The sequence below is a fragment of the Oreochromis aureus genome, linkage group 7, assembly GCF_013358895.1.
Source record: "Oreochromis aureus strain Israel breed Guangdong linkage group 7, ZZ_aureus, whole genome shotgun sequence".
NCBI classification, from domain to species: domain Eukaryota; kingdom Metazoa; phylum Chordata; class Actinopteri; order Cichliformes; family Cichlidae; genus Oreochromis; species Oreochromis aureus.
Genome location: NC_052948.1, coordinates 9,599,580 through 9,615,480, shown reverse-complemented (window position 1 = coordinate 9,615,480; position 15,901 = coordinate 9,599,580). Strand labels below are relative to the sequence as shown.

Here is a 15,901-nt window from a genome sequence, read left to right as displayed (position 1 = left end):
CTCTTGTGCTAGCATCTCTCTGCAATACAGTGGTTCAGCCCATAGCCGTGACTCTGCAGTGGAGGTGTGGGTCAGGAAGGAGAGGGGAGGGGAAGGGTACCTGCACTGTCAGCAACATCCACGCACTCCATCCATCTTTCTATTGCTCTCTCACTCTCATTTATCTCCTCCACTCTGGCCCTTTCCCTCTCCTCCCTGGTGTTTGTCAAAATGCTTAGTCATTGCAGTAACGCAACAGCCGATATAATACATTAGCATAAAGTTTTACTACATCTACTTTTCCAATTAAACTACAGAGTGACAAACCACTTCACACACACACAAGACAGCTGATTAAAACAACCTTAGCCTAATCCAAACTCGTATATCTTCCTCCCTGCAGCCCAAGCTGATGGCTAAAGACCTGCTGGACCTTGTGGCCTCTCACTTCAACCTCAAGGAGAAGGAGTACTTTGGAATTGCATACACAGATGACACGTAAGTTATAATAAAATATTATTTCACTCAGTCTTTAATTTAACTTGCTTTTTGGGATTTTTTCAGTGCTGCAACATGAGATCACTGTAATTGACACCAGCATCAGATCTGATACACAGTTGGTAGCAGTAAAGTTATTAAAGCAACATGCGGGTCAGCGATAGTGTAATCATAGGCAAATTTAGTATCAAAGTTCAGGTGCAGTTTGTTGTGCACATAGGCAAAGCAACAAGGCCGTCAGAGGGGAGTGCACGTGAACATGGCTTCTGATTTCATGGTTGGCTGAAGCCAGTGTCATGGACACTGATGTCGTGGACAGTGTGTTTGTAGATGCCAATGACAAAGATAGAAGCCTTAAATAAATGCTATAGAGTTAGTGTCAAGGATAATGAGTAGTAGCAGGTACGGTTTCTAATTACATTTGATTGCGTTCAGTTTTCAGGTATAATTTAAAATCTTTTTCCACATGGCTACTGTTCCACAACAACCGTTTATATTTTACTCTGTGTGCCCACTAATTGGACTTTGTAGCATTAGTGAACAAAACTGATAATGGTGGACAAAATATAAAATATATACTCCTGGATTAACTTAAGTTGTAGCACAGTGTACAAAAGCACCACTTTAATAATGCGGCATTTGGTTTTGGTTTGGTTTTCTCTTTTTCCAGAGCACTTTTCCTGTTTAGGCTTAATTAACTATGAAATTGAAAAGAAAAATCAAATTTAGCTTAGATGTCTAATTTGTCTTTTTCTTGTTGTTCAGTGATTTTTATTTTTTTTTAAAAAGAGATTTGTTTTGTCAGCCACTGCCTTTATCATTGTTGGTAAAGCAAAGAATGAGGATCTGTGAAGATCAGATTTAACCGTGAAGTGAAGTGATGTGGGTGGTTATCTTTCTCTGGACTAGCAAAGATCACAAGTCTGTGTTTGCCAGTAGGCTTGCCATGAGAACTGTGCTTGAAATGCAAACATGACATTCAAATTAGCTTTGTTGGGTTTTCTGACCTAGAAAGGCAGAAACGCCACGGCATGATAGTGATGCCAGCGATTTACATGCAGGCAAACATCGCCATGGCCATTTTGCCTTTCTGTTTTTGTTTTATCTCATGCGTCCACTGATGTCAAGCAAGACTGGCCTCTGCTCTTTGGTATTTACATGGTAGCGACTACTGCCAGTGTCTGTCCAGCGAAGCATTGTCCACTATAGAGTCTTAATTCTGTGATGTGTAGATTTGTTGCTTTTGCCTGGGGAGAGCAGACGCCTGAGCTCTGACCGCTCACTGGTCAAAGAGGCTGCGTGTTGGGGACAGGAGGCCAAGAGATTGAGAGACAAGAAACAGAAGAAGGGAGAGTTTGAGAGAGATGTTGCTCAGTTGCTCAGGAGACCATGCAGGGTAACCAGGGTGACAAGCTGTCTGTGCAGTTATTCTCTCTGTTGGAAACAAAGAGAGAGAAACGAGAGGGGAGGGAAGAGAAGAGGAGGGGGACAGAGGCAAGCAAAGTGTGACAAAAAAGATAAATGGGGAGGCTTAAGTAGAAAGTGTTCTGTTTCATGAGATGAACTTTTGTGTACCCTAGTTTGATATTAAGACATCTCTGAATTATAGTGTTGATTGTATGGTTGTTCTTCCCCATCAGGGGCCATTTTAGTTGGCTGCAGCTGGACCGCAGGGTATTAGAACATGAATTCCCCAAGAAGTCTGGTCCCATTGTCCTCTACTTCTGTGTCAGGTGAGTCTTTCTTCTGCAAGTTAGTGCCCTCACATCAATCATTGTCTGATTGCAGATGTATGTGGGAACGAAAGAAATAAGTCTGTATGTTCTTGAGTATAATCCTACATTCATGCGGTAATAGGAACAGATTAATACGATTAGTTATGAAAAGCCCCTGTGAAATTGTTCTGATCACAGTGTTTACTTCCCACCACAGGGCCTCTCAGCCAATGGCAAGCCTCTCATACTTCATCAGAATGCACTGCATGCAGATAGCATCGGATTCATGGCGACTGTACTCTAAACAAAATACCAGATAGCTTTTTCGTATACGGGTAGGGTTGGGGGGGGGTGGATAAATCAGCACTGTGCATCTTTATGTTGAAGCTGTTTGAAAAAAAACACTCGCAAACTCATTTATAAAAGGTCCTTTTCAATGTAACACTGAACAGCACAGTCATTATCCTTGTTTTGTATAAGCCCACCATGACTTTCTTGCTGTTGCTTAACTGTAGTCATCTCTTTGGTTAAAAACAAAATGCTTCTTTTGACCAACTGTGACAGGATTATAAAATTGCACCACAGTTCACTCGTTTTCTTTCCACTGACCTCCCTGTAGGACAGAAGAATTGCAATACACACACAGGCGTGACCAAAATTCAGCATATAGCTGTTTATGATTGCATTTAGTGGTGTTATATATTTTATAGGCTTGTTAAAAAACAATCCACGTGACATGAAAAAACACACATGCCTATGCACATACAGGTTCCTCTGAAATAAAATTGGAAAAATACGAAGGCTTTATTTTGAATTGTCCTGTTGGGTTTTTTTGCTCCGCTCAGGTTTGTGCACGAGCTGCGTCAGCATATAGGTTTGTGGTACAGGTCAGAGTTACATCGACATAAATGCTAGGACCGTATAATTCTCCAGCACAACATTGCAATAAAATGTTTAATAGTGTAAAGCGAAGTGATGTGCATGGACAAAATGTCAGTGAGTCATTTTCATGGTGGCATTTATATCGTGACTCAAGTCATGAGACACGATATAAATGAGCTCTTTAGAAAAAGCATATTCTTAGCGCATTGGCTGTATCCTACTTAGTGGCTTCATTGCACAATGCCGCAGCAATACAGTCAGAATATCTTAATTATGTTTACACCTGCATTAACTAACGGTCCTGTCTTTCCCAGGAGCCTCCATATACAAGCTGTAGTGGTAGTGTTGGTGGTTAGCTGTGTGGGGTGCGGGGTCACTGCGTGTGTATTTACACAGACTAATGGGTGTTTGAGGATGTGATGGTAGTGCTATGACACTGTGAACTCTGACACCTCATTGAGGCTTCATCCCCCTTCTTCATCATCACAGGTCCGTCTAATCTCTAACCTTAATCTCTCTAAATGTCACAGTACTGAATACACCCGCTCTCAAACACATCCTTACACGTGCACACATTCAGATCCAGACTGTGGCCTGCAGTGGAACAACAATCAGCCCAAATGCCAGGCCTGAATCTGTTATCAATCTGAGCATATTGTTTTTAATAAGCACGATACAAGGTTTGTTTATGCGCGGGGGTGTGTTTGTCTAATATAAAGTATGTTGTGTGTTTATGTGTGGGTGCGTGTTTCTCTCTGTATGTCACGTTTCTGCATTCTCATGAGGTATTTGTGTGATGCGTGTGTTCCCAATAAGTGCTAGGCAGATGCCCACCTCCTGCTGATTCAGTGGGTGCCTTTTTGCATGCTTGCTGCTGTGCTGGCAGTGTGGGTATGTCTCATCAACCGTGCTGCTTTAATTAAATGTTCACACTGAATATTGACAAGCACCTCTCATTCTCTCTTGCAGCTCAATGGGTAACGCGAATTAAGCCCCCCCCACCCCCGATTATTGATCTGCCTACAATCCCTCTCACTCGATGCCTATACAGACTCATATGCACTGAAATCAACACACGCATTTCCGATTTATATTTATAAGGACATGTTTGTTGGTCGCATTGTTCACAGAGATATATCAAGTCAAGTGAACTCTTTTATGCACGCCAGATGGGGGATTTAAGCAATTTATCCGCTAATCGCACCAATTCCCAGTTCGACTCCCAGCCCATTCACATCTGTGGACGACAAGCTTTGCCACCACTTGTGTACCAGTGGGTGAATGAAGTGGTTTGGTTTGTAAAACCTAGCTTAGGTTAAAAGACACGATTAACAGCAAACGATTTACCATCACTGAAGAAGATGTCAGGTGACACTTTAGAGCAGCTGAGCTATGTGGAATCTTTTTGATGTGTGTTTTCACCAGAGAGGAGATAACAACGAGTAGCTTCCTGGTGCACCATTCCAGCCTCCCTCTGGCTTTGCATGCATTCATGAGCTAAATTTAAACTGCATTATTGTGTTAGTTCCCTGCTCACCGCTCTGCCAGAAGTGGGTTACTGTGTTTCTCTCTCCAGAAAGTGACAGCATCTCTGTGTGTGGTAGTACTCTGTGTTTGTGTGCGAGCGTGTGCGATCACTGCACACTGCTGATGATGCACAGCGAAGTGCATCATGTGCACATTCAATCTGCGTGTGTGTGCGTGCATATTCAGATTGAGGAATGTGCACACACTCACAAACCGATAATGAATCACTGCCAGCCACTGTGGCGATGTGGTGTAAGGGGAAGGGAAAGGATTTTGGTATAAGTGACCAGCCTTTGGTATGGTGCGCCCCCATCTGGTCACTTTCACCACTGCAACCTTTCAGTCACATCTGCACAGTTTAGTTTTCATAGCTTTACTGCATGCTAGCTTCTGTTTTTGAAGCAAACACAAAAATCACTCCTTCATGTATCTTCTTTCTGTTGACTGAAGGTCAATGAACATCCTTGCTTACTTTGAAGCTGCAGGAGTGTTTATATTTTCTTCTGTGTTTTCAGGTTCTACATAGAGAGTATATCCTACCTGAAGGATAACGCCACCATTGAACTGTTCTTTCTTAATGCAAAGTCCATCATATACAAGGTAAATAGCTAGTTTTTTTTATGCATTTCAAGTACTGCTGGTTTCATCTCCTTCTCCTTTGGTTTATCTTTACATGCTATATGAATGATATGAATCCTCTGTGAAATTGCATTTAAAGCCAAGATTTTCTTCTGGCCTTTAATCATTTTTGGCTTTCAGTGGTTACATTTTATGGTGAAATTGCATAGAGTGCTGGGCTTCGTGTTGCGTGCCACTTCCTTAGCCCATTTTTCTTTCTAAATGAAGAGATGCCACAAGAGGAAAGCTTGGACCTCGGTCCTGCGTGCTGATTTGCTGAAGCAGAAAATGTGAACCATGTGCATCATCTGTTACCCGTCATGTCATGCGCTGCTCCACATTTCAGCAACTAGCAAATGATTTTCATTGCCATCTGTCAGCGCTAAGCCACAATTACTTTGGCTGTTTAAATAGCAATTTAAATTATGCATTAGAATACATACTTCCAGAAAGTTGCCTAAAGAGACAATTTAAAGGAGGAAAGCTTTTGGAATTATTTTACCATCCAGATAATATGGTGCATATAGAGTAAGGAGAGGCTATCCAATTCACTTAACTGGTTAAAATTCAGGCAGGGGCATCTAGTTATAGTTTGGTCTGCATACAGCACATTTATAGACACCAGTATCAAACAGTTATGTAATTTTTCCAGAAGAGGGCGTTTGCAGCCTGAAACTGTAAATAACTGAGCTGAAATGTTCAAGTAAAGCCTTGTAGAAAGCTGTGATAGTGTCTAAAGACTTCTTTTCTTTGTGCTAAAACGTCTTGTATGTAGTAAGACATTCAAATGTCGGCAGCTGCAAAATTTCAGGATGGTTAAAAAAGCTGGTAAAGTCCCACAAAGGGAAGGATTCTGGCTCGGTCCAGCTAGTAAACATGTTAAAGCGTCTTTATCAAGATACCAATTTTTATCTGCTCATTTATTACAACTCATATTAGCTAAATACCAGTGTAGGAAAGCAAAAAAGAAAGCAAGAGAAACAGCACAGCGTAGCAGATAGAAAGATATAAATGTGCTTCCTGCAGTCACTATTCTTGTAGTTAGAAACATTTCTGCTGTGCTGTGAAAAAACAGTACAAACACACACAGTGTGTGCTGATTTGTAGCCTCACTGGGTGGTACACCCACGTTGGGTTTGTTCTGTCTAGTGTTTCATCCTGGCTGTTTGATCCTCCATCAAATTAAGAGGTGGATTGTAAAGGGCACATTCCTGGGATAGGTGACCCACTACTCACTGCCCACTAATCCTTCTCTCTGTTAATGTACACATATCATGTCATATATATGTTTACTCCCAAAGTAAGTATTTGGGAAATTTTTCACAGGAACGCACCGCATGTTACTAAATCACAAATGTTTGTACCAGTGTTTGCATGTCTGTCTCTGTCTGTTCTCCCTGCTTGTCGCTTATCTCTTCATCTATGTGTTATATAACAGTAGCACACATAACAGTAGTACACATGTATGCATCCATTGTTAAATTCTGAGCTGGTTACCAATGTCTAATGCTGCCACTGATGGTAAATGCCATCTTAGGCCAATATCAGTCAACAGGGTTTGATATTGGCAGATACCTGTAGATCAGTGCGTCCCTAGTAATGCATTTAAAACACACATTAGTAAATGTGCTCAGTAATCAATAACCAGAGCATCCATGCTCACCCTCAACCCCTAAAGCCCCTCTCCATCTCTCAATCTCTTTCTGCATGAAGACATCATGAAAAAAGAAGGGTTATTGGCATCTAAGTGAAAGGAAATATCAGCTTATCTCGATTGATGAAATGAGTGATCATTTCATGTCCACTTTTTACTCCCACAGGGATCAAAGTGTGTTTTATTTATTTGTGAATGTCTCCAGTGGCCTTTGCTCACTTCTTTTCTCCCCTTTTTGCAGGAGCTAATTGAAGTAGACAGTGAGGTTGTCTTCGAATTGGCTTCCTACATTCTCCAAGTAAGCTTAAGCATGTGTGTATGTGTGTGTGTTGTATGTTTGTTTGTGTGTCGGTGTGTGTACCACAAGTTATTCCAGGGGCTGTTCTTTTCTGAAACCGTTTGAAGTTTTTCTCCAAACTATCGCCACAAGCCTTTGATCCTAATTGACGATGATTAAACTCACATTATCTACTGCAGTAATAATTGTGAGTGATTAAACTCTCATTATCTAATGTAGCTATCAATTTGACGTTAATCTGCAGTAACGCTGGGGGGTTTCAAATCCTAAAAACTTCAGTTGACTTTGGTAACACAAATTTTGGTCTACCAGATAAATGGTGGACAGGAATAGCTGTTGTCACAGAGAAGCACTTACGCTTCACAAATCCTCCTCGACTCCAGCCCTTTCTCTTTCCTGTCCCTTTCTCGGAGTAGGTAAGTCAATTAACCGTGGTTCTGCAAGGTCATGTTACACATAAACTAGGCTGAGTAATGTGGGTGTGTGTTTTCGGCCTCCGTGTGCAGGTGCAGACACACAGTGTCAGGTATCTGCTCCGTAACTCTTCAGAAGTTTCATTCCAGATGGTCGTTTAATGTTTCTCCTCCATTCCAGCATAAAAAAACTTAAAAGCACATTTTATGGTCACTGTTTCGTGCTCACATATCCACCTGTATAAAGTGTCCTATCATCTCTGACCTCCTTTTTCCCTTTTTTCTCTTTCACAGGAGGCTAAAGGTGATTTCACTAGGTATGTATACTCACAGTCATCATAGCTATTATGTCCTTTTAGAGGTTGTTAAAAGCAACAAAGCAACTAAAAACTAAATATGCTAACGGCTAACAAAGTATCTTGACATGTTCAAAGACTGGATGTGGTTTATGGTCTGGATGTGGTCCCTTTTGATCACTTAGATCTGTGCCTTTAATTTGATTTACCTCACTTTGTTATTTTTTTCCTACCAGTTTTGAGCCCTTCTGATTTTCTCTTTTCTGCGGGGTTATATTTTCATTTTTGACTTATTAGGGGAAGAAATACTAATTTATGCGCAAGTTTTATGTGAGCTGAGGACCTCATGTGGCCCTTCAGATGTTCATCTGTGTGATGTTGGCTTAAATGTATGTGATTCCTCATCCCTTTATTGTAGCACGAAAAACATACTACTACAGCCATCACCTTTGACCCCATTTCCGCCAGTGAAAGGAGTAAATAAACACAATAGGGATGGAATGTGACATACTCTGGAGACATTACTTCACATTCCTACCTTTTTTCTTCCCACGCATACACATAAATCTTTTTTTCTAAAAGCTCATAGTTCCTGCCCTTTGTATTTCTCGTCATAACTTTAGTTTTGCGTCTCCTCCCAAAATGCAGTTTTAAAACCAAACACCTGATTTCCTTTGTTAAATGCATATCATATTGTTCCCAAAGAATTCAGTAAATTGACTGATTTTCAGTGCGGCTTATGTTAATCTGACTACGTTTCAGTAATCTTAATTGAATCTTAGTAAAACAGCGCTTCATTTCTCTCTGCATTTAACAGTTTAAAGAGAAAGATTGGAACAAAACACTGTTTTTTAGGATGTTTTTCTGTACAGCTTGCATTTCAGATCGTTATCATGTATGATCCCAAAGTTGTGCACCCAACTGGTATACTTAATAAATAGCTACATAGTGAGTATCAGTCAATGCAGACACACAGCTGTGTTCACACATTGAGGAACAGACGGGCAGGGTGGATGGATCTCTTCCAGGGCTTTAGCTCATAGGTTGTCATGTTCCCAGGGCTTTCCCCAGTCTTCTGAGGCCTAGGCAGAGGCCGGAGAGAGGCTGGGGGATTAGAGTTGGGTATTAAGACCTCCTGCCGCTGGAGGTCTGAAAACTGAATCTGGGGCCAAGTCACTTTAGCTGTCTGTATGTTTCCCGGTCTCATTTACTCTTTCTTAGTCTTAATCTTTTCCTATCCCAGTCCTGTTTTTTTTTTTTGTATCACCTTTTATCTTTCTTTATTTTTATTTTATCTTTGTGTCTCTGCTTCTGTCGCTCTTTTCTTTCTTCTGCTTCCAGCTGTCAGTGTCTACTCTCCGCAGCTGTTCAGACAGACCACAGAAGCATTTAGACCATGGACATTTACTCCTGTCTCTTAACCAAATGTCCCTTCTTCCAAAATGTTCTAAAGTTCATTTTAAGACTTGGAGAAAATCGTTTGTTTTATATTTAATTTATAACTTTTTTTAAGTTGTCCCCTTTCTGCAGTTGAATGATATCTTTCAGTTTTTGTGCGAAACTGTTGAGAATAAGTGTTGCTGATCAGGTCTGCTCTTTTTCTTTCACAGTAACGATGTAACTAGGTCTGACCTGAAAAAGCTGCCTGCTCTACCCACCCAGGCCCTAAAGGAGCACCCGTCACTGGCTTACTGGTGAGAGACTTTTACCCAGAAAAACCTACCGAACGTTTTATAAGCTCACTTGTTGTTTATCGTCTTGCTGATATTTTCCTCTTTTCTCTTTATCCGACCCCCCTACAGTGAAGATCGGGTCATAGAGCATTACAAGAAGCTCAGCGGGCAGAGTAGAGGGCAGGCAATCGTAAAGTAAGTGTGTAAATGTCTTATGTATTTGCACAGAGATAAGGCTGTAACGCCAATGAGAAGTCCCCCACATTTTGGCTGGTGTAATGTCGCCCCAGTTTGTGACTCCAGCAAAAGCATTATGTGTTTCAAACAACTGCTCTGGGGTCTAGTGTGGCATATCTCTACCCTTCACGCAGATGTTGAATCAGCTCTGTGACTACCTCTGCTGAGGGCGTAAAAGCACAATAACAATTCCCCCCAGTTCTGTCTTTGTACAGTACCTTTCACTTAGACGTGTGAGGGGGAATAAAGACACAACCATTCTGCCTTGAACAGGGGCTTTGTGTGAAGGGGGCTTATGCTTTTAGTTATGTTGGTCCAACATATTGAAAGCTGTCTTCCCTGTAACCCTTACATGTCTCTCTTTCTGCTCCTCACAGTTATATGAGCATTGTAGAGTCTCTACCCACATATGGAGTGCATTACTATTCTGTAAAGGTACAGTTTTACTGCTCTGCCGTTTCTTTTTCTCACACATGCACCGCACACCACACACATTTTTTGTTCACTTTGGATCTCTAATCACCCAGTTGGGATTTGCACACATGATGGAACTTAAATTTTTACTGTTCCATTTGTGCAGTTTTTTTCTACCTCTCTTTAACTTTCCCCTTCTTCCCCTTTGAGTCTTGCACAGATGCACAGCCATTCCTGAGTTATTTTTGTTGTGTTGCAGGACAAGCAGGGGATCCCATGGTGGTTGGGTCTGAGCTATAAAGGCATCTTTCAGTATGATTACCAGGACAAAGTTAAGCCCAGGAAGGTGAGAAAATGCTCTCTCTGATCTATCTACAGCACAAACTAAACTGTTCCTTTCTTCACTTTTTAAATTCAGTTTATTTCACCCCAAGCAGAGAATTTATTCAGGGAACATGTTGCTTTATACGGAAAGCTTTCTGTCTTTCTCTGTCTTTTTTTACAGTTCCTAATCCCTATTGTTCCATTCAGTCATCAAATGTATTGTGTTTGCAAAGAGCACTAACAATGTTGTATAATTATTACTATCTGGAGATGTTCAGTCTTAGAATATTTTGCATCCTGTCCTTAGTTTATTTCTGCCTCCTCCCAGTCATTTCACTGTGTGGGTTATCTGCAAAAACAATTCTTACCTCACCTTTAACTTCCAGACTGGTTTCAAGCCTTGATCTCTTCCATTCACCTTTGTCTCGAAGGATGTTATTTGTGTTAACAGCATCCTTGCGCACTGATTGCCCACTAAGACCCTGTTTGTGTGTGCATGCACACACAAACAGATGCACAGTCTCAGAGACAGGAAATGGACTGAACACTGAACTCACCATCCTGACCAATACTTCCTGTGGCCCAAATGCTTTCCTGTTTGCCACTAACGTGTTTTGAGTGTGTCATAGTTAGTGCATTCCAGTCACCAAGCCTGAAATCCTGTCTCATTCAAGTGTGCTAAATCTAGTGGTTTCCTTGGTGTTAAGTAACCATGGTGATGAAAAAAGGGAGTCTGTGTATCTCACAACAAAATCACCAGGTCATTCTGAGAAAGCTCTGGATTGGTTGCAAACTGTGTACTTTTTTGATATAAAGCACATGCATACACTGTAAATTAAAGTTAACTTGTGCAGCATGAATGGACTGGTATTTATATATGAAGTAACCGATTTGACACTACCCATGCATTTATGGATTTATATTTAGAAGTTCTGAGTTGAGCATTTCGGTTGTTACCACCTTTTTTTGGAACGTACATTCAGCAGAAACTTCTCAATCACAATGTAGCATTAATTTTATATACATACATATATATATATATGTAGGTTTTGTAGACTAAAAACTCACAATTGAGGCCATAAACTTATCAGGACAATATGTCCTGAAGTCTTAAATCAGGAGACTTTCCCTACAGTCTGTTTAAAACAATGTAGAATTAAGTGAAGTGAAAACCTTCCATATAGGTTTCCCTTCCCTCCCAATTTTTTTTGCTGTAAATTTTTCAGGCAGGTGAACAACGGTATATCTTTGTCCGATGTAATTCCCATCAAAAACTAGAAGGGCTCTCTACTAAGACTGATGCTATAACTCAGTTAAAAACCGAGCTGGTTCTTCTCCACCAGCTTCCATGGCATTCTGTCCAGTATTTTTTCAGCACCTTTGCTGAGAAACAAACAAACAACATGCAAACTATACCTCTGTCTAGACAGAGAAAACAGAAGCAGGGGCCACTTTTTGAGAAGTGCCGGCTTATCAAGCATTCAGCTGCCATAGGAACAGTCAGTGTGACTCAAGGTCCATTAAGCTTTGGTGCTGACACCCTGACTTTGTTCTCCTTTCGTGCTCACCCTCCCTTATTTCTTCCATGCATTTGAGAGCAGAGAATGAGTGAGATTGGGCCTCTTTATCATGTTTTGACTCAAGCTGAAACCAAAAACTGACAAATTTGTTTAAAAAAATATTTACATTTTTATTTCCATATGTGACTTTTAATTTCTATCGTATTTGCTGAATCTGGGTTTTAAAAATGTATTGTGTGATTTATTTAGGTTTTTCGGGGAGAAAAAAAAATCTCGCTGATGATTTAGAAGTCTCAAAACACAGTTTGTATCACATATGACACACTAGGCATTAAGGGGTTAATAAAACATTACATGTTCAGCTAAACCCCACTGAACACAGTGAAGGTTTGTTCAATAATCAGATGATAAAAGAGAGTTAGCGCTTCTTCTTTCCAGAGATGTGTTCTAGAAAAGACGAAGGTCATTCGAATGCTAGTAAGTGAGTGTTACCACTATTTTAACTGCAGGAAGTGCAGATTTGGTGATTCGTCAGCCCACAAGTCAGATGGATACCAGTAATCACTGACTCACAGTGCAATCCCTGTTAAAGTTTTCATTACTGTAAATCTGGGAGATGGAGGAGCAACGCTGATTATGAGACATTTTGGGGCTGTTGTCTTTGGACACAGGAACAAAAAACCCTAATGAATTAGAGAGTAGCTTCACGCTGTGGTGTACAATAGTTGTGCACTAAAAGTAGTTCTCTTTAATTAGTTAGTTTTTATAAGGGGAGATCCTGTTGTTTCTAAATGCAAGCAACCTACCACACCCTCAAATTTTTTTTATTAGTGGTTTTAAAATACCTCCTCCAGTCTTACCACATGCTAAAAGCAGACACACTAGAACAGTTCATCATGGCAGGGGTTCACAGTGGACCCACACACTGTTCTAATGCTTCATTAGTGTCTTGTGACTTGCTTAAGCAGAGATTATAGAGTCTGTTAGTTACAGACCGGGAAAAAACACTGTGAATTAAATAATAAGAATATTTAAGTTAAAAACAGCACATATGGTTCATCTCTTATGCGTTTCTCTGCATATAAACTTACATTGTATATGAATATATCACCCCTTCGTCTGTGTCAGCATCTGTTTGTGTGTTCTTTCTCTGAAACATTGCTACACAAACAGGAGGTGCCTCAAGTTTTGTGACAACTGGTGCACACTGGAACCCCACCCAAGGGTTAAACAATAGTTTTTGGGACTCCTAGTTCCAGTTATAGAAAAGAATACCTGGCTGCACTATAGTTAAACCGACATAAGCTATTTAAACTTTCTATTCTTTCAATGGTCCTCTGGGAGTCTGCTACACCAAAGAAAGGCGTTTGCACTCAATCAGATGTGACCTTTCTTCTCCAGTGGATGTGTGTTTTTGTGTGCAAACATATTGTGAGACAGACGTGGCTCTGTGCACACGGGCACCTCGTGTGTTTATGAATAATGACCAGTCACTTCCTCTGTCTGTGTCTGATTGTGCCATTGTCCGTAAGGCTTCTACAGCCAAATCGAAGAGGATTTATATCCACACGCACATGCCAAACCCTCAGCCTGATAACAGCAGCACCCGCTGGCTTTCACTGGAGTTCCTGAGGAAGAAGCTGCCAGCATGTTTTTATCAGATATTCAAGATATTAAGAGAAGAAAGTCTTTTTTAATACAATAGGTTTATGTTAGAGGAGTACTTAAATAATCTGGTATATACTTGAAAGCAAAAATGGCTAAATTTAAAGTTCAGGGTGGCATGATTGCATCTCTTTGTAAATAAGGTGGCTCAAACAGATTCAAATACCTTCTGCGTACATGTACAGCTTATCCACAAACATCAAAGTGCACTTTCAAAATTGCAGTAAGTCTGTGCAGCTGACAGTGAGGACAGTTTTAGTGGTCTCGTGCCTGAACACAGTTACAAACAGTTACAAACACCTATCTAATCTCCACAGCCCTAGCCCATATGTAGCCAACACTCACACAGTCTCTCATTCCATTTCTACTCTGCCTGCTATTTTTAGCAGCATGCTACATTAGCACTTAACACTCCATTGACAACGTGCAGTACAGTAAAAGTTTTGATAAGATCATCGATTTTCTTTCATCGTGCACTCACAGGCACGCATGAATGTTTTGGCTTTTTTTGTTCATAATATTTCCCCCCCTTCTCCCCCTTTCCTCCCTCTCATCCTTCTGTCCATTGTTTTCCCAAGCTGTTAAAATTCCTTGGCTGTGACCTGTTCCTCCCTTCACACCCTTTCTCCTCTTCCCCTCCCGTTTTCGTTTTGGTCTGCCTTATTTCTGTTCTCCCGTTCGATACTCGTTTCATGTTTCTGTGTGTCTCTTACAGCTGATAGATGCAGACCGTCTTGTGTTCTTAAGTAGCCGACACTGCTCTTTCCCAAGCACGAAACATACTCAGACTGTGAATGTCTGTGTGTGTAAGCAGAGAGGTCTGACTAAACAAAGCAAGGGCACTTCAATCGGCAGGACCGCAAAAAACTTCTTTCCCCGTATCACGCCCCAGACCCCTCATCACACACACACACACACACACACACACACACACACACACACACACACACACACAACCCGCAGCCCAGAGCAGAGCCCACAGTCCCTCAGGGAGGGAGGAGGGGTCAGAAGGAGGGGAGGCACAAACGCCCCCTCACTTTTTAACGCTCCTAGCAAAGCTCTAGGAGAGGAGGAAACTTAACTTTACACACTTTCTCTCCGCCAGCACAAGCACATGCTTACAGATGGTGAGCACCCACCACCTCAGAACTTTCAGCTCCCCTGCGCCTGGGAGGATTTAAGATACACATATGTTTTGGAGTGCGTCTTGAGGGAACTGCTTGCCCAGCTGGGTTTGGCTTCTTTTATAGAGGCACTGATGGTTGTCAAAGGGTCGGAAAGGAGGCAAAAAGAAAGTGAGATCTCCAAAGTGAGATCATCCAGTGCTGGGATCCTCTGTGGACACGACTGCCTGGTCTGGACCTGATCAGAGAGCTCCAGATTAGGTCCTCCTTCTCTCTTACCAACTCCTCCTTTTCAGCCCCGATTTTTCCCCCCTCCTCCTTACCCATTGCGTTTTCTTTCAAAACAAATTGGAACATACAGTGAAGAGACCCGGCTGAAAGCTGCGCGGATTTAATGTGAAGCACGTTTTTTCTGTGAGAAGTCCTGAAGACTTTCTGTTTTTCCTAAATCTCAGGTGTTCCAATGGCGTCAATTGGAGAACCTCTACTTCAGAGAGAAGAAGTTTTCGGTGGAAGTTCATGACCCCAGGAGGTAAATTTATATCACAAACTGAAGCTGAGATTGAATTGATGCCGTTCTTTTCTAAGAAACCGTTTAATTATCAAGCATTCATGTCCTCTTTGTCCAGAAGTCCTCATTGGACGATCGTGATCTTAAATCAGTAAATTTAATGATGAATGTTCTTGCAATTGATCTGTGGTCTCAAGCTTAATATCTGGAACTCATAAAAGTCTTACATCAGTTAAGAAATGCCTTCCAGTAGCTTTTAATATGTCAATATGTTGAGATTCAAATTCCATACTGCGCTGTACACGGAAAGAGAGATAGAATCTAATTGAGTAATGGCTGAAAAATTTGTCTTGGCAACAGCGCAAGATATTGAGGATGTCCTGGTGGAGCCCGCCACGGATTGAAAGGCTGATTATTAACACGCTCGTGCAGCCACATGCATGCAAAAAATACATACGCTCTAGTGCTCGCACACACAAACATGCACACATATATGTTAAACCCTTGGTAGTTGACCACAGAAGGATAGATGGCTGTGCGATAGCTCTTTTGC

The 15,901-nt window shown here is 41.3% G+C and overlaps 1 protein-coding gene across 8 annotated transcripts in view; it reads left to right on the top strand.

The window, feature by feature from the left end:
- frmd4a (FERM domain containing 4A) overlaps window positions 1–15,901 on the top strand; it is a 94,111-nt gene that overhangs the window by 65,572 nt on the left and 12,638 nt on the right. For 7 of the 8 annotated variants that reach the window (XM_039615153.1, XM_031737248.2, XM_031737249.2 and 4 more), the window contains exons 3-12: window positions 383–477; window positions 2,118–2,210; window positions 5,117–5,201; window positions 7,115–7,171; window positions 7,879–7,901; window positions 9,491–9,574; window positions 9,683–9,748; window positions 10,168–10,225; window positions 10,464–10,550; window positions 15,293–15,369. In XM_039615153.1, the coding sequence (XP_039471087.1) occupies window positions 383–477; window positions 2,118–2,210; window positions 5,117–5,201; window positions 7,115–7,171; window positions 7,879–7,901; window positions 9,491–9,574; window positions 9,683–9,748; window positions 10,168–10,225; window positions 10,464–10,550; window positions 15,293–15,369 (725 nt within the window). Of the gene's footprint in view, window positions 1–382; window positions 478–2,117; window positions 2,211–5,116; window positions 5,202–7,114; window positions 7,172–7,878; window positions 7,902–9,490; window positions 9,575–9,682; window positions 9,749–10,167; window positions 10,226–10,463; window positions 10,551–14,728; window positions 15,099–15,292; window positions 15,370–15,901 lie in introns of those variants that run through there. The other variant, XM_039615156.1, reaches the window with a different exon arrangement.